General features: G+C 51.4%; 1 protein-coding gene across 7 annotated transcripts in view; it reads right to left on the bottom strand.

Moving 5' to 3' along the window:
• Window positions 1-21,898, bottom strand: part of SCN5A (sodium voltage-gated channel alpha subunit 5) — a 90,035-nt gene that overhangs the window by 48,759 nt on the left and 19,378 nt on the right. For 5 of the 7 annotated variants that reach the window (XM_005901132.2, XM_070360486.1, XM_070360487.1 and 2 more), the window contains exons 5-13: window positions 21,230-21,321; window positions 17,594-17,833; window positions 16,143-16,206; window positions 14,843-14,984; window positions 14,154-14,351; window positions 12,910-13,089; window positions 11,918-12,289; window positions 6,273-6,405; window positions 5,091-5,329 (exon numbers count right to left, since the gene is read on the bottom strand). In XM_005901132.2, coding sequence (XP_005901194.1) covers window positions 5,091-5,329; window positions 6,273-6,405; window positions 11,918-12,289; window positions 12,910-13,089; window positions 14,154-14,351; window positions 14,843-14,984; window positions 16,143-16,206; window positions 17,594-17,833; window positions 21,230-21,321 — 1,660 coding nt within the window. Of the gene's footprint in view, window positions 1-5,090; window positions 5,330-6,272; window positions 6,406-11,917; window positions 12,290-12,909; window positions 13,090-14,153; window positions 14,352-14,842; window positions 14,985-16,142; window positions 16,207-17,593; window positions 17,834-21,009; window positions 21,102-21,229; window positions 21,322-21,898 lie in introns of all 7 variants that reach the window. The other 2 variants (XM_005901131.2, XM_070360484.1) reach the window with 1 other exon arrangement.

Genomic DNA, 21,898 nt, shown 5'->3' on the forward strand with positions numbered 1-21,898 from the left:
TAGCCCCAAGCATCCAGTATCATGCATCGAACCTGGACTGGCAACTCGTTTCTTACATGATATTTTACATGTTTCAATGCCATTCTCCCAAATCTTCCCACCCTCTCCCTCTCCCACAGAGTCCATAAGACTGTTCTATACATATCAGTGTCTCTTTTGCTGTCTCGTACACCGGGTTATTGTTACCATCTTTCTAAATTCCATATATATGCGTCAGTATACTGTATTTATGTTTTTCCTTCTGGCTTACTTCACTCTGTATAATAGGCTCCAGTTTCATCCACCTCATTAGAACTGATTCAAATGTATTCTTTTTAATGGCTGAGTAATACTCCATTGTGTATATGTACCACTGCTTTCTTATCCATTCATCTGCTGATGGACATCTAGGTTGCTTTCATGTCCTGGCTATTATAAACAGTGCTGCGATGAACATTGGGGTACACGTGTCTCTTTCCCTTCTGGTTTCCTCAGTGTGTATGCCCAGCAGTGGGATTGCTGGATCATAAGGCAGTTCTATTTCCAGTTTTTTAAGGAATCTCCACACTGTTCTCCATAGTGGCTGTACTAGTTTGCATTCCCACCAACAGTGTAAGAGGTTCCCTTTTCTCCACACCCTCTCCAGCATTTATTATTTGTAGACTTTTGGATCGCAGCCATTCTGACTGGTGTGAAATGGTACCTCATAGTGGTTTTGATTTGCATTTCTCTGATAATGAGTGATGTTGAGCATCTTTTCATGTGTTTGTTAGCCATGTGTATGTCTTCTTTGGAGAAATGTCTATTTAGTTCTTTGGCCCATTTTTTGATTGGGTCATTTATTTTTCTGGAGTTGAGCTGTAGGAGTTGCTTGTATATTTTTGAGATTAGTTGTTTGTCAGTTGCTTCATTTGCTATTATTTTCTCCCATTCTGAAGGCTGTCTTTTCACCTTGCTAATAGTTTCCTTTGATGTGCAGAAGCTTTTAAGGTTAATTAGGTCCCATTTGTTTATTTTTGCTTTTATTTCCAATATTCTGGGAGGTGGGTCATAGAGGATCCTGCTGTGATATATGTCGGAGAGTGTCAGGGTTAGTAGAAGGAAAGAAATCTTAAAAATTAGAGCAGAAATAAATGCAAAAGAAACAAAAGAGACCATAGCAAAAATCAACAAAACTAAAAGCTGGTTCTTTGAAAGGATAAATAAAATTGACAAACCATTAGCCAGATTCATCAAGAAACAAAGGGAGAAAAATCAAATCAACAAAATTAGAAACGAAAATGGAGAGATCACAACAGACAACACAGAAATACAAAGGATCATAAGAGACTACTATCAACAATTATATGCCAATAAAATGGACAACGTGGAAGAAATGGACAAATTCTTAGAAAAGTACAACTTTCCAAAACCGGACCAGGAAGAAATAGAAAATCTTAACAGACCCATCACAAGCACGGAAATTGAAACTGTAATCAAAAATCTTCCAGCAAACAAAAGCCCCAGTCCAGACGGCTTCACAGCTGAATTCTACCAAAAATTTAGAGAAGAGCTAACACCTATCCTGCTCAAACTCTTCCAGAAAATTGCAGAGGAAGGTAAACTTCCAAACTCATTCTATGAGGCCACCATCACCCTAATACCAAAACCTGACAAAGATCCCACAAAAAAAAAACTACAGGCCAATATCACTGATGAACATAGATGCAAAAATCCTTAACAAAATTCGAGCAATCAGAATCCAACAACACATTAAAAGATCATACACCATGATCAAGTGGGCTTTATCCCAGGGATGCAAGGATTCTTCAATATCCGCAAATCAATCAATGTAATACACCACATTAACAAATTGAAAAATAAAAACCATATGATTATCTCAATAGATGCAGAGAAAGCCTTTGACAAAATTCAACATCCATTTATGATAAAAACTCTCCAGAAAGCAGGAATAGAAGGAACATACCTCAACATAATAAAAGCTATATATGACAAACCCACAGCAAACATTATCCTCAATGGTGAAAAATTGAAAGCATTTCCTCTAAAGTCAGGAACAAGACAAGGGTGCCCACTTTCACCATTACTATTCAACATAGTTTTGGAAGTTTTGGCCACAGCAATCAGAGCAGAAAAAGAAATAAAAGGAATCAAATTGGAAAAGAAGAAGTAAAACTCTCACTATTTGCAGATGACATGATCCTCTACATAGAAAACCCTAAAGATTCCACCAGAAAATTACTAGAAATAATCAATGACTATAGTAAAGTTGCAGGATATAAAATCAACATACAGAAATCCCTTGCATTCCTATACACTAATAATGAGAAAACAGAAAGAGAAATTAAGGAAACAATTCCATTCACCATTGCAATGGAAAGAATAAAATACTTAGGAATATATCTACCTAAAGAAACTAAAGACCTATATATAGAAAACTATAAAACACTGGTGAAAGAAATCAAAGAGGACACTAATAGATGGAGAAATATACCATGTTCATGGATTGGAAGAATCAATATAGTGAAAATGAGTATACTACCCAAAGCAATTTATAGCTTCAACGCAATCCCTATCAAGCTACCAACAGTATTCTTCACAGAGCTAGAACAAATAATTTCACAATTTGTATGGAAATACAAAAAACCTCGAATAGCCAAAGCGACCTTGAGAAAGAAGAATGGAACTGGAGGAATCAACCTACCTGACTTCAGGCTCTACTACAAAGCCACAGTTATCAAGACAGTATGGTACTGGCACAAAGACAGAAACATAGATCAATGGAATAAAATAGAAAGCCCAGAGATAAATCCACGCACATATGGACACCTTATCTGTGTGTTAATTTTTTAAGCAGGTTCCAGGAACAGTCAGGTATAAATTCAAACTCCAAATCTGTATAAAGCCAAATTCACAGACACAAGCTCCCAAGGCTCACTTTTTTTCAGCCCCTCTCTCCAGCCCTGACTGAGACTGACAACCTTCCTTCTTTATCATTTCCCAGGGCCAGCGTGTGAATTTTTTTTAGTTCACCACTGTATTGAATGTAGGGTCATATTCCTATGGGGCTACTCGGTTCCAAACCCTACTTGCACTGCCCCAAACACAAGTCTTGTCTCTGCATGATCACTGAAATCCAAGCCCCCCAAATTACTCGATCAGCACCCATCCCACCCTCTAAAGCAACTACAGAACGATTTCCCACATTTACTGCTACAGTTTTTAAGTCCCTCTTTGTTTTCGGCACTTGGGGATTTTTGTTCTGTTTCCTTTTCATGAACTTTGCTATGTGTGTCAAAGAATATTTGCTATATTTTGCCATAATTTGCTATAATTTTGCTATATTTTTAATTGTTTTGGAGTTGGAGACATCTCAGGTTTTCTTCTCCACAGTATTGCTAAAAGCAGGCATTTCATTTGCCTTTTACCTTTGTTTACATAATGGGCTAGTTAAATCTATCAATCTTCTCCTTTATGGAATTTGTCTTCAGCGACATGCTTAGAAAGGCTCTTTTCACACCAAGGTTATTTACCCATGCGTATTTTTGTGGTTTTGTTTCTTTACATTGAATATTTAAACCATCTAGAATATTAATATTAACTGCAAGACAATTAAAATCTTACATACTAACAATAAAGCTATCCAAACAGGAAAGAAGAGCTGTAATCCAACGACATGACCTATTACTAATAATCTAACCACAAGTTTAACACAATCACAATTCAATCACAACTTAGTGGTCCAGGGAAGCCACCTGTGCTCTTCATCACCTTGACGAATGGCTCCGTCCAACCCAATGGTCACATTCCATTAAAATTGCATTCAGCTGAAACCCTACATAACCACCACTTGCAGACCGACCAACACAAGGCCGGCACAATAGTGCAATGAGACTCTTACAGACTGAGAGCTAGCTTTTCCTTCTGTTTGTATACAGAAGGAAAGAAAAGTAGAACCACAGCAAAACAGACTCACATTTGTGAAAAAATGTCAACAGACCCTGTAGAGAATTACCTAGAGCTCTGGATATGGAAAGTAATAAGGGAAAATGATCTTCACACTCCACAGTGTAGGAGACCTGCCCGCCCGTGGGGGCCACTGTGGAGCTGGGACTGAGACAGACTGGGCTGGGTCTGCAAGAGGAGACAGCTTGGACTGAATGAGCCCTCTGCCCACTCAACCTCAGCAATGACCCCAGGAGCTCCTTCCAGAAGCCAGTGGGCTCTCTGCAGCTCTGCCCTGGGATCTGCTGCAGAAGGACCAGCAGGACCCTGTCCCCTGGGGTCAGGAGACAAGAGCCACACGCCAGCCCAGTATGTCACCTCTCTGGCCTCAGTTTTCCATGTTTAGGGTGAAGAGCTAGGACTTGATTTGGTGTCAAGAGAAAAAAATCAGAATTAGAACTGACACATTCTGACTTCCAGGGATAGTCTCTTCAACAACAACAACAAAGATAATAACCACAGCTATCATTTGAGTGCTTATTGTTTATCAAACTCTGAGCCAAGCACATTACACACATTATCTTATTCAATCCTCATTAGCTTCCTGAGTTTGATATTGTCATACTAATTTTACATTTATTACATTCAGCAAATACTTACTGTACCAATTACTGAGACTAAGTAATTTGCTTGAGGTCATATAGTAAGACTGAGTCAGAATTCAAATCTGTCTCTGTCTGATTTAGTCACTCACTCATTCACCCAGTCATCCATCCATCCATCTCTGTGTCCTTCCCTTCCTCCTTTCTCTCCATCCCACCATCCATCCATCCTTTCCCTAAGAGAACTGCCTCTTTTTGGCATATTCTCCTCCTCCATTACTGCCACGCCCCATGTCCCCACACATCAGGATCCCCTCAACTCACTTTTGTTTTCTAGCCTTTGGGCATCTTTATCCCTAACTCTCTTTCCCAAATACATCGCCCAGCTCCTTGAAAGCTGATCCTGAGGCTCCTACCAGAACGTCTTCCATAAAGATGCCTATCTTCAGAAGACCCTTTTGTGCTCTGAGTCCCTCCTCCCTCACCCACGAGGGCTGTGGCAGCTGGCCAAGAGCCCTTCACACCACAATGCCCATTTGAGAATTAGCTGCCAGCGGCACTTACCAGGTTTCCGACCTGCAGCATCTCCTCAAATTCGGTCGTCATGTTGTAGTGCTCCAGTGCCATGAAGAGCGTGTTAAGCACGATGCACATGGTGATGGTGAGGTCAGCAAATGGGTCCATGACCATGAACTTCACTTTCTGCTTAATGGACATCCACAGCGGGCAGCACTCCCAGATCAGGTAGTGCTGGGCAAAACGGATCCAGCACGGTGGACACCTGCGCTGAGACTCCTCCAGCTCTGGGGGCAGGGAGTGGGGAGAGCCAGTGAGCTGGCTTGTTTCTGTTGACTGTGTCACATAACTTTCCAGAAAAGCTGTATGACGTTCTCAGCAGATGACAGGGCTGCTGCATAACAGGGGGACAGAAAGCAGGCCAGGGAAGGCTAAGGGGAAGAGGGGCCTGTGTCCTGACTTCTTACTCTTGGAGTGTGGGAAAAGAGGGCCACAGGGACAGAAAGCCAGCATGGGTATGGGGAAAATGGGGACAAGACAGATAAGGACAGGTGTGGGCTCTCTGGAAACAACACTCCCACATAGATGTGGGGCCCCTCGGGGGAGGACAGGCAGAGACAACATCTGAGATGGGCAAGTGCAGATATAAGGACACTCAGGACCCAAGAGGTAGGAACAGATGTGGATATCTGGGACATGTCAGGAGAGACGTGGGGGTGGGGGTGGTGCCTGGGACAGGAGTCATATGGGGCAGGAGGGAACAAATCAGGGGGCTGGTACCAAGCTCAGGATGAATGAGATGTGGTGTTGCCTAAAGTGGGACTAGCTGAGACAGATGTGGGATGCTTGGACTAGCCTGGGCTAGATGGGGAATGATGGGGAATAGGCTAGAACAGGTATGTTTGGGGTGGGACGGCCCCAGCAGACCTGGGGATACTCGGCAGAGGACAGGATGAGACCAGTGATCACCTGGGATGGGGCAGGGCAGCTGCAAGGACATTTGGAAGAAACACAGGCATGACTCCTGAGGATGCCCAGGACAAAACAAGCTGGCACAGATGAAAAGACACTCAGGACAGGCGACAGAGACTGAAAAGTCTGGGACAGCTGTGGGGATGTCCAAGGCAGGCTCAGCAGCTAGGGCGAGCCTGGCTCCGGTCTGGGTAATGGTTCAGACCAGAAGCGGAGGGGTGGGGGAGGGCAGTGTTTGGATGACGCCGGGGTGCTGACCTTCCAGGGCACTGGTGAGGACGCTCACTGCACTGAGGGCTCGCTGCCGCTCTCCTGGCTCCTCGAAGCCGTCTACACACGGAGCCTGGGGCGTCAGCGTCTGGGGCCTGCCCGGCTCCTCCGATGGTGTGGTCTGGGTGTAACCGAGAGATCTGCATCAGCCTGGGGATGGACGGGGGTCCACCTGGACCTGGGGCAGGTGCCCCAGACTCAGGCTGGGGAGGTCCCAGGGGGCCACCATAGGGGTCTTGACGTGACACCGGGCTCTGCTCCCAGCTCCCTCCCAGTTAACACTTCCCCTCTCGCCAGTCGTTATCCCCTTTGTTTTCTTTTCCTGCACATCTCTCATTAGTGGTGATTCCTGGGTGGGAAACGACATGTACTGAGTTCTTTAACCAGATGCTCTCATATACATTAGTACATGTGAAAACGATCTGGGAGTCTTAATTGATCCCAACCTCCCTTGAGGCATGAGCATACAGAAGCTGAAAAAAAAATATGTACCATGCTCTAAGGTGACATTAATAGAAGCATAAAGCACAATGCTTTGACATAGCTAGTCGGAGCTTTTGTGGAGGTAACTTAGCTGTATCTACTAAGAAAATTTTCAGTTGGCTCTGAGTTCCTTGCCTAATAATTGAACTTCATAAATAATTATACACGTGCAATCAAAAATATGCAACGCCGCTCACTGCAGCACTGTCCCTAATACCATAAAGACAAAACAACTGATCAATAGGAAGAATGTTAAAATCAGTTATGGATACAATCCAACTCTGGCCTCTGACACAGACAGTAAGGAGAGCAAGGCTGTTGCATGAGTGTTCCCATGGGAGCACTTCCAGGACCGTTTGATGAGAAAACAGGAAAAAGATCTGGAAGATAACACACTAAATTGTTAAAGTGGCTGTATCCGGGGAGTGGGACTGTGTGGGGAGGGCAGGGCCTTTGACTTCTGCACAGTTAGATTTGTTTTCAACAAGCTTGCACCAATTTTGTAAGTAAAAGAACCAGGCCTGTGAATGGAGACAGCATGAGTCCTGATGAAAAGAGGGGCAAAACATACATTCCCTGGGCTTACTCAGAACCTCCCACAGAACCAAGCGGGGCCCACAGAGGCTTCATGTCGGCATGGCCATAGTCTGTGAGGCCAAGGTGGGGCTGATGAAGGCACTGGGCTCTTCAGCGTGCAAGAGTGAGGCACTATAATCTCTGTGGGTCAGAGGGAAGATGGGGGTCAGGGCCTGGGGTGGGGTAATACATTGATCTGGGCTCAAGTTAAGGTCAGCTTTTGTGATCCGTGGAATTGCCCTAAAGTGTTGCCTAGGGAGGTAGTGAGCTCCCAGTCAGGGAAGTCTTCAAGCAGAGGTGCCTGAGAGGGATACATAGCTGGTGGAGCAGTAGTACCCTGGGTCCAGTACATCCACAAATCAGGCCAGCTTAACTCACAAACATGTCTTAAATTTTCCCAACTTCTCTCTTCTACCACCTGTGATAGTTTGGGTTTTCATTCAGCAAATTTTACTCTTTCCTCTCCCACTGTGACTGAAGCAAAATTCCCTGTCCTGTTGGTGACACGCTTGCTTTTGGCCAAGGGAACGTCAGTGGACATGCTGTGAACAGAAGCTTTGATTGTCCTTGTGCCATTCACCTTGTGTTCCAGCAATCCTCCAGGAAAAGAGCTTCCCCAAGCAGCTGCCACCCTTTCGGCTCAGGACAAGCACAAGGGGAGCATCCCTGAGCCTAATCTATAGTATGGAGCCAGCCACGTGCAGTCTGAGGCACAGCTGCCTGGCCAAGGTCAACCTAGACCAGGCTAACCATGGTCAGCCTGCAGAGAGGTGAGCGTGAGTTCTCACTTGCTGTTAGCCGTTGGCTTTGGGGGTAGTTTGTTTCGCAGCAGTATTGTGGAAATGACTAGTACGCTGTTCTAGGGCATGCTCTCATCATCTCTTTTCCAAAAATACTACAACAGCCTCCTAACTGGCCTCTTCTCTCTCCTCTATTCTCTACACAGCTGAAAAAGATACCCTTGAAAAGTAAATCAGTTCCTGATAATCCTTTGAATAACAACTCTCCCCCGTCTTATTCATAGCACATCTAAACTTCTCTATAGCTTACAAGGCCCTGCACAGTCTAGACCCTAACTGCTCCAACTCATTTTCTATTCCTGGTTCCGCCACACCGAGCCCTGCCCAGCCCTCTCATCCCTTAAACATGTCAAGCTTATTTCCTTCAATGCCTTTACACTTTCCGTTCCCTCTGCCTAAAGCTCTATTCTTCGACATACGTGTGGCTGGCTCCCTAAAGTCTTCTACTGGCCAATTTTAATGTTACCTTCACGGGGAGGACTTCCCCGTGTATTCTAACTAATAGCTCCCCATTCCCAGCCCTCCCCCTAGCGACTTTCTATCACATGACCATTATTGGTCCCTAGAAATATTGATCAGTTTACTGTCTTCCTGACTATGATGCCAACTCCACGAGGTCAGAGCTCTTGTCTGTTCTGTCCATATCCTTGGTGCCTTAAACACTGGCTGGCATTCAACACAGAGGGTTGGTCCTGGGTAGATGTTGGATGGATGGATAAACACATGGCAGCCAGGGGCCTGGGTTAAACTCTAGCTCTGTCCTTGAGATGATGTGGGGGTGGGGGAGGAAGGAAGGAGATGAATCTATTCAAGGTGCCTCTAACACCCCCTCTGCCTTTGGGGCCAGGCACATATTCAGATATCAAGCAAAGCAAACCTTCACCCTCTGCTCCCAATTAAAGCCAGCTGTCGGTCGGGTCAGCTCTCTCCCTGTTGATGAAGCACCCACTATGTGCCCGACACTGTGCCTTTTTTTCAGACTAGAAATGGGCAGGAGTATCGCCAGGGGCCCGGCAGACACAGGGAAGGCCTCCTCAGGGGACGACAGCCCGCTAATCTCTTTAACTTTTCAAATAACCCCCTTGGCCTGCTAATCCCTTTAAGGTTACAAATGGGCCCCACCGAAGTGAGAATGGGTGAAGTCAGAGTTCCTGGTAATGAAGTGTTTGAACTTGGATTCCTCCCGACATGTGCAGTACAATGAGATGATTTTCTCCCTAATGAGATTAGGAAATTCTATTAGTGCTCCAGCTGCTGACCTGATTCCACAAGGCTGAGGCTCCAGGGCTGGACCTGCGGCCCTGGAAATCTGTGTTCCTGGGAAGTTGGACACCCCACCCTCCAAGTGATGGCCAGGGGCCTCCCCAGACCCACCCAGAAGCTATGGTCTCCCCCAGTGTGTTCCCAGGACCCTCTCCTTGACTCCCCACTCCAGAGCAGTGTGAGGGCCCCAGGCGCTTGGGGGGTGCTCCTGGAGTTGTCACACCTTCTTGCTCTCTAATAACAATAATAGCTAATAGTAATGATTCCTCGAACATGAGGCAAGTACTGGTCTAAGCACCAGACAGGTTTTAACTCTTTCAGTCCTTGCCACAACTTTTTTTTTTTAATGCTCTATGATTCCATTTATATAACATACAAAAAAACAGGCCAAATGAAATTCTGGTGTTAGACGCTGGGATAATGGTTAACTTTGGGTGGGAAGGAGGGAGGAAACTGGGAAGAGGGATGCTGGGGGAGCACCTGAGGTGCTGGCCAAGTTTTTACTTCTGCATCGGATGGTACATGCTTGGCTCACCACAACCTGCTGATGTGGATATTAATTTTATTTCTACTTAACAAGTGATGGGGTTTCCCTTGTAGCTCAGTCGGTAAAGAATCTGCCTGTAATGCAGGACAGCCCGGTTTGATTTCTGGATTGGGAAGATTCCCTGGAGGAGGAAATGGCAACCCACTCCAGTATTATTGCCTGGAGAATACCATGGACAGAGGAGCCTGGCAGGTTATAGTCCATGGGGTCGCAAGAGTCGGATACGACTTGCGACTAAACCATCACCACCAGCAGGTGAGGACACGGAGGCACAGAGAAATTCGTTAACCCGTGCAGAGTCCCACAGCTGCAGCACCTATCTGAGCTGGAGCAACAGTCTCTCTCTCCAGCCTGCCTCCACCTTTCTGCTCAGATTTCCCTGTCTTGTCCCGCTTCCTCAGAAAGTCTGCCCTTCTCCACCTCCTGCCGGCCTCAGGGTCTGAGCCGCACATTTGCCCTTCTCCTGGGTGGGCTGCTCCGAGGCCTTTGTTGGGGGACAGCGGTCAGCAAGGGCACTTGATGACCGGCTGGGCGGTCACCAGCCTGTCATGGGATCGGCTGACTGAGTGATCAAAGCTCTGACTAGCTCTAACTATCTGGCACCTCCATCCCCGTCACCTCTCTGACAGTCGCTCCAACACCTCTCCCCTTCACTCCCTGGTTTCCTGCACCCTGCCCTCATGGTGTGTCCTCCCATATGGGAGGCATGCTTCTGCCTCAGGGTCTTGGCACTTGCTGTTCTTTGGGCCTAGAACATGCTTCCCCTAGATGATGCAAAGACAGTCCGTTACTACGTCGTTATCACCACATCAACACATGTGTGCATGTCCTGAGTACTTTATGCACATTAGCCCTTCATCCTGACGTCAATCCTGAGGTGGGTATTTTATTTATTTTTGGCCAAACCGTGCAGCATGAGGACCTTAGTCCCCCCAGCAGGAACCAAACTCATTCCCCCTGCAATGGAAGCCTGCGGTCTTAACCACTGGACCACCGGGGAAGTCCCTGAGGTGGCTGTTTTAAATCCATTTTACAGGCAAGAGATCTGAGGCGCAGAGAAATAAAAGAACTTGCTCACAGCCATCCAGCTGGTAAGTGATAAGGCGAGATTCAAATCCAGTTTGTCTCTAGAATCTGAGTGCTAACCTGTCTGCCATAACCCCCTCCACTTGCCTCCATTAAGTTGTTGTTTTAATACCCTGCAGTAAGGAGGTTTCCCTTTCTCTCTTTCCTACTTTTGTTCTTCCATAATACTTAGAGTTTGGGTCAGTATTCCCCAACATTTACCGGTTTGTAAAGCTCTGAAATACTTCAAACTTGATGAGGTTCTTGTTGCCCAGAACCTAGGAAATGTCCCCTTGCCACTCTGGCCCTTCTCCAGACTGCCTAGGGTCCACAGCCCTCCCGGCCCACCCCGGGCACACACAGGGCCTCCAGAGCACCGGTCTTGCCACTGCAGTGTCTCAGTGCCTGGCTAGTTGCTAAATGTTTAACTCTCATCCCTGTTTATCACCATTATATGCACATATTCGTTCGTTTGTTGTTTAGTCGCTAAGTCATGTCCGACTCTTTCGCGACCCCATGGACTGTAGCCCACCAGGCTCCTCTGTCCATGGAATTGTCCAGGCAAGAACACTGGAGTGGGTTGCCATTTCCTCCTCCAAGGGATCTTCCCGACCCAGGTCTCCTGCTTTGGCAGGCAGATTCTTTACCACTGAGCCATCAGGGAAGCCCTGATATGCATATATATATTTTTTTTTTTTTCTTCTTTTTCTTTCTTGATTTGTGTCTGTCTGGAAAGTCTAGGAAGGAGAGATTTTTTTTTTTTTGGTAGGCTTATTTATCCTCGAGCCCAGCACACAGTAGGTGCTCAGTAAATACTTGGCAAGTACTTTTAGACCTGGCTGTGGTGAGCAGTCTGGGAGATGGCATGTGCCTGGTGCTGCGCCGTGGGGCGGGCTCACCGTGTCTGGGGGGCGCTCCAGCTTCATAGGGTGGAGGAGGTGACTCCCTGGGGAGGTGGCCTCGGGGTCTCCTGCCCCCAGCAAGGAGACCACCCCGTTACAGTCCACAGTGCTGTTCCTTTTGCCGTTGAGCACGTGGCCGGGAGTTGAGGTTCCGGGACTGGGCTGTCCCAGGGTACTAGGCCGCCGCAGGGGCCAAGGCACCAGCAGTGATGTGCGGTGGCTCTCACTGTCCCCGGCGGTGCTGTTTTCATCGTCCGCAAAATCTGTCTCGGAGCCCAGGTCCCGTCGGCGGAAGGTGAAAATGCTCCCGTGGCTGGAGCGCGGCTTCATGGAGGTCCTGCTGAGGCCATGGGTGATGCTGAAACGATTCTGAAGGCACGGAGAGAGGACATGGCTGGGACAGCGTTTCACGTGCTCCCGGCCTGTCACTCACGGTATCGGCCCCGGCTCAACTTGGAGCACTGAGGGCTTCTGTCTGCCACATAGGAACCGAGGGGGCTGAACTAGGGGTGCTCCGAGGAGGGGTGCAGATTACAGGCAATCCTGCATTTTCTGGGGTCTCTGCTCACCTGAGGCCTGGGCTCCTGGGGCTCTGAGACTGAAGCTCATATGGGAAAGAAGCAGCAGAAGGCTCCTGATGGTATAGACAGGCCTGGCCCGAGCAGGACCTCGGCAATCAGCCACATCCCTTGCTCATCTGGGCATGTCTGTGAGCTCCTACCAATCCACATGATGGGGGTGCCCCCAACTCCAGTGCTGGGACTTAGCTGAGGTTGGGGATACGCTAACACCCAAACCTACCCTATCCCTCTGCCCAGGGCTTCTCCACTCTAAGAGTGGCCATGGGAAACAGGAGGGACTGGGAGGGGGCTCAAGGAATATTTTCCTTGGGGAGCAACCATGGGGGCTCTGACAGCACTAGGCTTAGCATGATGGCTTTTGGATGCCAGATCCATCCTGAAAGGGGCAGAGCTGCAGCTGGGGGTTACCACTGCTCGGGGACCATCCTCTGAGTCAGACTTGGGGAACTTGTCGTCCCCACACTCTTCCGTCCCTGAAGACATTCGTTTTCTTCTCTTGCTCCTTCTCTCGTGGGTGGTTACTGGGGCCAATGGGGACATCTCCAAGGAGCTGCGGGACACGGTGTCCACACCCCTGATGGCGAGGGCCTGAAAAATGGTGGAAGAAGGGGTGTCATGGTCATGGAGACAGGGTGCAGACTCAAGCCAAGGTAGGCCAGGCAACTATCAGCACCTTGGTTTTCCCCAACAGTAAGTGCACTTGCCCACTCACCCCAAAAGGGGGGCATTATGGAGAGGTGTGCACAGACAGACCCAGGATGTTTCGAGAAACATCCAGATCCAGGGAGGAGGAGAGTAGTGGCGAAAGTGGACAGCTCATGAAAGAGTAGAGTGTTGGGCAGGTGCGACTGGGGGTGTTGATGAGCAGAAGTGACAGAACTAGAGGGCAGGGGATCTTCTAGAAGGTTTGGCTGGCCAAAATGGGTGCTGGAGGAGGTGGAATAGGGCAGTTTGTGGATGTCCTTGGCCTGGCTTCTAAAAGGTTTGTTCTGCAGTTAGCTGCCAGCACCCATGTGTGGGACTGTGGGGACAGCCACGGCAGCATTACCAGTCCTCATTTGCTGAGCCTGAGCCTTTGACCTTGGATCTTCCTATCCCAACAGAAGGTATCCCTTGACCAGGATAAACTATGTCTATGGACACAAGATTCTCTTTTACCCAGCATGCACTGGGCTCACAGTGACCGCTTTTAGCCTGGAGCCACCACCTTTATCCACCTGGCACCACTTCATCCGGAAGAGACCATGGTCATAGGGAAGAGCTTTCCCCCAGCAGGCACCATCCTCATAAGGCCCACCTTCACTCAGCAGGCACCACTTACACCCACCTCATGAACAGGCTCTGTCTTCACTCAGCAGCTAACAAATTTTTATTCAGCAGACACCACATTCACAGGAAATATCTATACCCACCAGACACTTGCTTTATCCAGCAGGTACCAGCTTTACCCAGCATGCATCACTTACAGCCACCAGCTGTACCCAACATGCATCATACCTCCAGACACTGGTTTTGCACAGCAGGTACCAGCTTTACCCAACATGCATCACACCCCCAGATACCAGTATGACCCAGCAGGTATCACGCTTGTAGGCACCCATGGTCAGGTGAAGGCTTGGTCTGGAGGTTCCTTGGCTGCACTGCTCACTCACCTCCTGCTCTTTCTTGAGCAACTCCATGGCTTCCTGGAATCGCTTTTCCTTCTCCTCTGTCTCTGCGATGGTGGCTTGGTTTTGCTCCTCGTAGGCCATGGCGACCACAGCCAGGATCAAGTTCACCAAGTAGAAGGAGCCCAGGAAGATGACCAGCATGAAGAAGATCATGTAGATCTTCCCTGCAGACCTCAGGGTCTGGAGGAGCAAGGGGGCAGAGGTCATCTTCACTGGGGCTCCATCTGGGTCATGGGCGTAAATTCCAAGTTGCCCAGCCTGGCTGTGCCAGGGGTTCAAACGGCCACAGCATGGAGAGGCAGTAGAACATGTCCCGCCTAAAGACAGAAGCATCTTAACCTACAGAGAGGGACCTACATACATCGAGCGGTGCCCCACTCGTGGGAGGAGGCAGAATGCTCCAGTTGACAGAGCAAGTATTGCATCACGTAGGGTGAACTAGCGTCCCACTCACAGAGCACAGAGTGTCTTATACAGAGGGCTGGGTCCTTGGTCACAACAGAAGGCAAGTTTCTCTGCCTGCTGAGCCCCGCCCCTCAAGAGCCCTCTGTCCCCACTCTGTTCTGGCCAGTGGGGAAGCTGCTGGGGCCGCCTGTAGCTAGTCACTTCTGCAGCCTGGGCCCTGCTGCTGGGCGCTCAGCCCATCCTGGCGGCCTTGCGCACCCACGTACCTGCTGGTAGAGGCGCTCCCAGCAGTCCTGCGTCATCAGTCGGAAGAGTGCGAGGAAGGCCCAGGCGAAGGAGTCGAAGCTGGTGTAGCCATGGTCAGGGTTCTCGCCTGCCTTCAGGCACCTGTAGCCCTCGGGACATGTCCTGTGGCCAGACGCACCAACTCTGTTCCACGCTGTGAGAGGGCCTCTGTCCCCGAGACTCTAGTTCCACACAGCGGGGTCCTGCCTTCCTGATTTTTCACACTGTGCCTCCCACCCGGGACAGGCTTCTCCTTTTCTCTTCATCTGTCTGCTGCCAGGCCTAAATCCAGCTCCCTCTGTCCACACGACATGCCATCCCAGCTGGTGTCTGCATTGCTTCTCCCCTCGCAGAGGAAGTGTCCAGGGCCTGGCTCAGGTTTCCTCCCTGCCTGCCCACCCCAGGGGAGCTGGGCACAGGGCAGACACTCAGGGGGAGCACTGAGGCTGAGCTGAATAGGCCAGACCCGGGCAAAAGCCAGACCATGGGGTTGCGGGACGACTCCGGGCTGTACAGACTGGGGCCCAGCCATGTCTGGAGGGGACAGTCTCTCTCCCAAAAGGGAGCACTGGGCTGGAGCCATGAGTGGACTGTGAGACAGGATGGGGACAAGGGAAACTTGGCAAGTAGGAGGATGCAACCAAGGGGCCTCTGCGCCTTGCTGATGTGCTAAATTAAGAAAAGAAGACTTTCTCTTTGGCAACAAGAAGGGCTCTGGAACTCCACAGTCAGACGAGCAGGCCTACCGCCCCACAGAGCACTCCCCTCGGTAAGCCTGTGTGGCCCTGCGGAGCAGTTACCCTGCCCGAGGTGCAGGCGCACACAGGGCCCCAGAAGATGCACGTGGCACCGGGGTCTCTGGGAGCCACACCCCGCTTGCCCTGGAGGAGAGTCTAGGCCACCAGGGGAGGCCATGCTTACTCTTAACCTGATGGACAGTTCAAGACAGAGAAAGCGAAGACTGGAGGGGGAGGGTGCCACCCTGGGGGGCTTTGGGAAGGGAATGGAGCCAGGGTTGGACTGGTGGGGGGCCCTGCGGTGCTTCCTGGGTCCTCTCTTCAGCATTCTGTCTGCCCTCCCTACAGAGGTGAGCCCCCTTCTCTTTCTTTACCTCTCCCGGCTGTCTCCCTGTGGGGGTGGGGGGAATCTTCCAGAGACCTGGCTGGGAAGAGAACCAGGGAAAGGTCTTGCTGTCCCTGGCATCAAGGGCATAAACAGAAAGCACTGGAAGGAGAGTCCCCTGGCTGGGTGAGGTGGCCCTGGGGGGTGGGTGGTACATACCCAGCGTCGGAGCTGTTCCCACACAGTAACACGTCAGAGGTGCCATTCTTGAGTAGGTAATTTTCTGGAAGAGAAGCATCTGATAAGGAGGGGCGTGTGGGGTCCAGACTCCTGGGGTTTCCAACTTACATCCTGGATGTGGGGAGGGGTACAGAGGCACCACTGGGTGTCTTCCGTCTGCTTCTCTGCTCCGGCCCTGACCTCTGCCCTCTGGCTAGGTTTGAGGCAATGCTGGCTGCTTCTCTGGCCTTCTGCTTGCTCCTCCTCAGACAGTCACCTGTCAGTGTCCCCAGTGGACTCAGGAAGTCCCCACAGGGAACTTCTACACCTGCTCCAATCACTCAGGGGCCAACCTCGGTCATGAGAGGCCACGAACTAGGAGGCAGGGGTCTGTTCAGACTGGGCTAAGGTTGGACCAGGTAAGACATGGGACACCAATCCCGTCGCCTCCACTCTGAGGCCATCTATCAGTCCCCCTCCCGCCCCACTACCTGCCTCGGTCTTAGGCAGCAGTTTTCCAAGACCAGCAGCATCAAGCATCAACTGGGAGAAAGGCAACTTTCCAGGGATACCAACTCAGAAACTCAGGAGGTGGGGCCCAGCAGTCTGTGTTTCCCGGAACCTTCCCAGTGACTCTTGCATGCATGAAAGTTTTGGAACTGCTGCTACATGGCCACAGCTGCATCACAAGCAGATTCACTCACAGAGTTTCCATCTATTTCATTTTTCCAAAGTGGACTGCTGGTGTAGGTTAGAGGCCTTGACTTCAGAATGGCCCTTGGGGCCCTTGTAGACGAGCACATGGCCTTGTACCACCATCTACCATCAACCTTTGGTCCAGACTGATGGCTCTAGACAAGGGGGGTTCTGGCCATCAGCCTGGAGGATGGAAGTGTAACCCACACGGCAGTGAGACAACCTGAGGGGCCCACATGGCTTTGCAGCATCACAGAGCTTGTCCTGGGCTGCACACGGATGGAATTAACATCCTGACAAGGATCACTGACCTCAAGTGACAAAGCCCATGCCAGGCAGTTGGGGTCTCCACTCTGAAGCCTCAAAAACTGTCCCAGCTCTGTTCCCCGACCCCTTCCCAAGAGAAAACCCTCCCCCTGCAGGCAGGCTGGTTTCTTCACCATTCCTGACCCTGCAAACGTGGTAACTGCTGTTCTCCTATCTATCTCTCCATCCTCCTGCTCTTCAAGGGTCATCTCCCCATGCAGCCTGAGAACTCAGTGCTAAGACTGCTCTTCTGCCGTCCTCTCTCCCGGAGCCCCAGAGGGCAGGGGCGGGGATCCCTGACACCCAGCCAGGTCTCTAGGGGGGCGGGTAGGGCTTGGATGTCCCCGGAAGGAGACCTGTATGGGAGATGCCCGGCCCTGGGTGGGAGATGCCCAGCTCTGGTGGGGGTGTCAGAACACTGCCAGGGGGCCACAGAGCCAAGTCGGCACCTGGGTCGTTGAGGTAGTCGTCCAGCGATGCCCAGATCAGGCCGTCGGCCTCCACGGAGGCATTGGTGCTGTTGGTGCCGTTGAGCACCGTGAAGTTGCGGACGCACTTGTGCCTCAGGTTGCCCATGAAGAGCTGAAGGCCGATGAGGGCGAAGACGCTGAGGCAGAAGACCGTGAGGACCATCACATCGGCCAGCTTCTTCACAGACTGGATCAGGGCCCCCACGATGGTCTTCAGGCCTGGGGGAGGCAGGCAGAGCGCGGGGTCACCTGTGGTGCCACACCCCCTGCCCCAGTGAGCAGGGGCCGGGCCTGAGGGGCGCTGGGCTGGGCGGGCGATCATGAGGTGTGGGCACAGGAGGGAGGCCTCTCTTGGGTTTTTCAGACCAAAGCTCCCCCCTTCCTCTGCTGCCGAGATTCTGTCCTGATCCCCTGCAGCGGGAGCCCAGCCTGGAGTGCCTCTGTGTGTCTTCAGAGGGGCCTCGTTCTCTTTGCTCTCCCATAGCCAGATACCTGATATAAGCACGGACAGTGCTGTTTCCTTGAAGGAGAAAACACTTGAAGCCTGTCCCTCTCTCACTGGTCCCTTTAAATGTGGTCCCTGGGAAGGAGACAGAGGGCCAGGCCCATTGCAGGGCAATGGAGAGCCTTGGCCTTGACCCTGAGATGGGAAGAGACACAGCCATTCTCAGCAGGGGAACGTGTAAGCCAGGCAGGTGTGTGTGGGGGTGTGGGATCCGGCAAGGCTGTGGTGGGGGATGTCCCAAGGAGCCTGTTCTGCCTCAGGTCACACTTTTTGGGAAAGGCTCAGGGGCGCCTGTTTTGTGTTTTCCTCCTCTGCCCTGTGCCCTGGGGACTCGTCCCCGTCCATCCTGCTCCCCAAAGCTGAAAGGCCTGATGTGTTAGTTGCACGGCCCGTTCCCTGCAGAAGCCAGCACGTGTGGACGCCTTTGGTGTGACACTTGGCTGCGGGCCTGTGGCAAGTTCACAAGTTCGAGCAGAGCATAGGCAGCGAGGGAGCTTTTCTGCCAGCAGCGGGGACTCACCCCCTCCACCCCTCCTCCCCAGCCCTCCATCAAAGCGGCCAGATCTCAGATTAAGCCCCATCCATCCATCGTCCAGCCGGTTAATGTGTTAGGAGCACCCGTGTGGCAGTGCCCATGACTCAGAGACAAGGAGGCAGCGATGGGCAAACACGGGAGAGGGGAGAGGAAGTCCTCCCCACAGTGCCAGCAACGCTGCTGCCAGCCCAGGGCTCGGAGGCACTCAGCGTCCTCTGGGAAATCGTCCTGGCAGATGTTGGCAACTGCCTGGGCAGTGAGTGGACCTCGCAGGGGTCTGGGCCCGGAGTAGTGGTGGTGGTGGTGATGGGATTCACGAGCCCTCTGTAGTCCGGGACTATGCTTCATTTCTAGCAGAGCTTCTGGGACCCTGTGGTGGGTGTCTGGTTCTCCTCGCCATGCCCACTGAAAGAGGCACGGGGAAGGGGGCAAAGTGAGCGGCAGTGGGCAGCAGCTCACATTTCCAAACTGGACTCTGCCTCCACAGCATCTTTGGCCTAAAGCACTCAGTTCAAGGCTCTGAACACCTCCTAGTCTATGGAGACAGTGTTCTTGGGGACAGTCAGTTGGCGACCCATCCCTTTAACCACTTCTCAGATTGATGAGAGTCCACTTCTGGCCAGGAGGATTCCAACCAGGGACAGGGGTTCTCTCTGAAAAGACCCAGGAAGGGATGGGTCCTGGCGGATCAAATGGGAAAGTCTCCCTCCACTGAAGCTCTAACAGGCTGGCTGTTAGAAACCAACCATTCCGATTCCTTTCCATTTTAAAGCAAAGGAGACTGAGGTCTGGAGAGAGCCACGGCTATTAAGCCTCAGCGCAGGGGACAGCTCCTCCAGGGAGACTTCCGTAATGCTGACCACAGCATTTTCCTGATGCTCACTTTCAGGAGCTGCTGTCTGGCAGCTTTGAAGAGATCCAGTGGGGCTGGGCTGGGAATGGCGGGCTCCCTCTCCTTTAACCCGAGACGGAGAAACAGTTTCCTGTCACCCTTTTGTAATAAAACAAACTGGGGCATGCCTTTTCTTAATGGCTCTGGTCAGTGTGCTTTCCTACCTTCGCCGGGTATGTGCTATAAAGTCCCCAGGGCCCTAGAGGACAGACCCTGAAGTATCTGAGGATGTGTGTGTACCAAGGCCAATGACACCTGTTACGACGGTGGGGTGGGGGAGGCTTCATGGGAGTTGGAGCAGCCTGTCCCACTCACTATGAGCTCTTAGCATGCCTGGGCCACTTGTGGGGAGTGTGGGGGCAAGTTGCTCCTGTGCTCAGCCCATGGTGGGATCAGAGCCAGAAAGAGCATTCTGAGGCTCAGTGTGAAGTCAGCATGAGTAGGGGCTCCCCTTATATGATAAATGAGCCCCACCAGGGGAGGCCGAACTTCAGGGAGCTCAGACCAGGGCCCCTGGCTCCCTGGAGGCAGCAACAGCCAAAAGCAGGCCAAGGGCCCAGGACCCATCTGCTTTCCAAATCAGGAGTGGATACCACCATCTGGTTCTGCCGTCTCTCCAGATCGGTGGCATACAAACTGTTTTCAGCTGCCTGCTCAAAAGAAGCACCTGCTCCAGTTCTGAGTGTGGACATGCTGGGAGGCGCCTCTGGGCTCTGACAGCGTCAGAAGTCTTAGAGAACGTTCCTAGATGGATGGGGTTGACTGGCTTTCTGGAGAGGCCACCGGGGCCTTAGCCGCTTTCCCGGGGACAATTGCCAACATGTTGTCAAGGAGAATTTCTTCCCGAGGCTACCATGCACGGTTTGCTAAACGTCTACCGCACGTGCAGCGAGGGCTGTTAGACGCCAAGGCCCGGCGGCGCCTGTCCACAGAGTACGCTCTGATCACAGAATGGGGCGCGAGTGCCAGCTGTGCGTGTATCACCCAGGGGGCTCAGGGCAGGGACGGGGCGCTCAGCCACCAAAGGCCACGCCCATGCTGTCTTTCTGGGCTCTGGGTGTGGTTTCCCTGCAAATAGCTCTTTTAGTGTCCTGATCGCAGGACGATGCTTCAAGGGGAAGCAACACACACATAAACTTTGACCTCTTCCGATGGTTGAGTTCAGTTTGGGAAAGCAATCACTGTCCTGGGGAGAATTTGGGTTCAACCCAGGACCTTCCATGGTGTACTCTGGGCCCCGGGGTCTGTGGTGCTGGGCTTTGCTGGGGTGGGTCTGGAGCCCCTTTGAAGCACCGAGGGGACAACCGTGTCCACTGCCGATAGCCCCCACATCCGAGCTCTGGGAAAGGTACTCTGGGGACAGGCACATTCGGGGGGACCTTCCCGAGGGTCGCCTTGGCCCCCAGGTGGCTGGAAAGGCCCGAGCGAACCCCTCCAGCCTTGGCGTTTAACCTGATTTTCACCTGAAATGACTGATATAGTTTTCAGGGCCCGGAGGACTCGGAAGGTACGTAAAGCTGAGACATTGCCCAGGTCCACAAATTCAGTGGTGTATCTGTAACAGGGGAAATTCACACACAAGAGTGACAACACACCAGGAGGACACACGTCGGGGCGGGGGTGGGGGAGACAGAGAGAGAGTCACTTGTAGCTGAGATCCGGGAGCAAAGCTGAGCATCTTACCTGGGATAACTGAAATAGTTTTTAGAGCTCTCAGGACTCTGAAAGTTCGAAGAGCCGACAAATTGCCTAGTTTTATATTTTCTGATACATACCTGCAGAATCAAACCACAGTTATTGGGAATTACAAAGCAGCAGCTCAGCCCACCCTCCCCGACCAGCCCTCTCTCTTCTCCCGCTCCCACGGGAAGGGCTGGGCATGACCCGCAGCCTCCCCCAGGTCTTTTTCCTGCTCTCATCCCTCCTGCCATGGGGACCTCAGCGAGGATGCCTTAAGAGTGTCCACAGGGCAAGCTCCCAGGCAACTCTCTTGGTGACGGCGCTAGGAGGCGGCTACTCTGCCACATGCTCCATGCCACTGGAGACTGACGCCTGGCCACATGGTGGGGTCTGGGGCTGGGGACATGGCCAAGAGGGAGACTCCATTTTCCAGGGGGAAAGTGATAAAGGAAGCAAGCGGCTGTCTGGCCCCAGTTGTGCCATGTGTCTTCTGCAGTGTCATGGCTCATGCCTTGAAGCTCTGACCTGTGGGACTCAGAAGCCCTAGAGACCACTGTAGAGGCATGGCTGGATGTCTGAAGTTAGTCTGCTTGCTCCTTCCAACCACAGATCTCTGTGCATGGGCTGGTTCAGGACTCCCTGAAGTCAGAAGGTGGCGGTGACCTGAGAACT

The sequence above is a fragment of the Bos mutus genome, chromosome 22 (genome assembly GCF_027580195.1).
Source record: "Bos mutus isolate GX-2022 chromosome 22, NWIPB_WYAK_1.1, whole genome shotgun sequence".
Taxonomy (NCBI): domain Eukaryota; kingdom Metazoa; phylum Chordata; class Mammalia; order Artiodactyla; family Bovidae; genus Bos; species Bos mutus.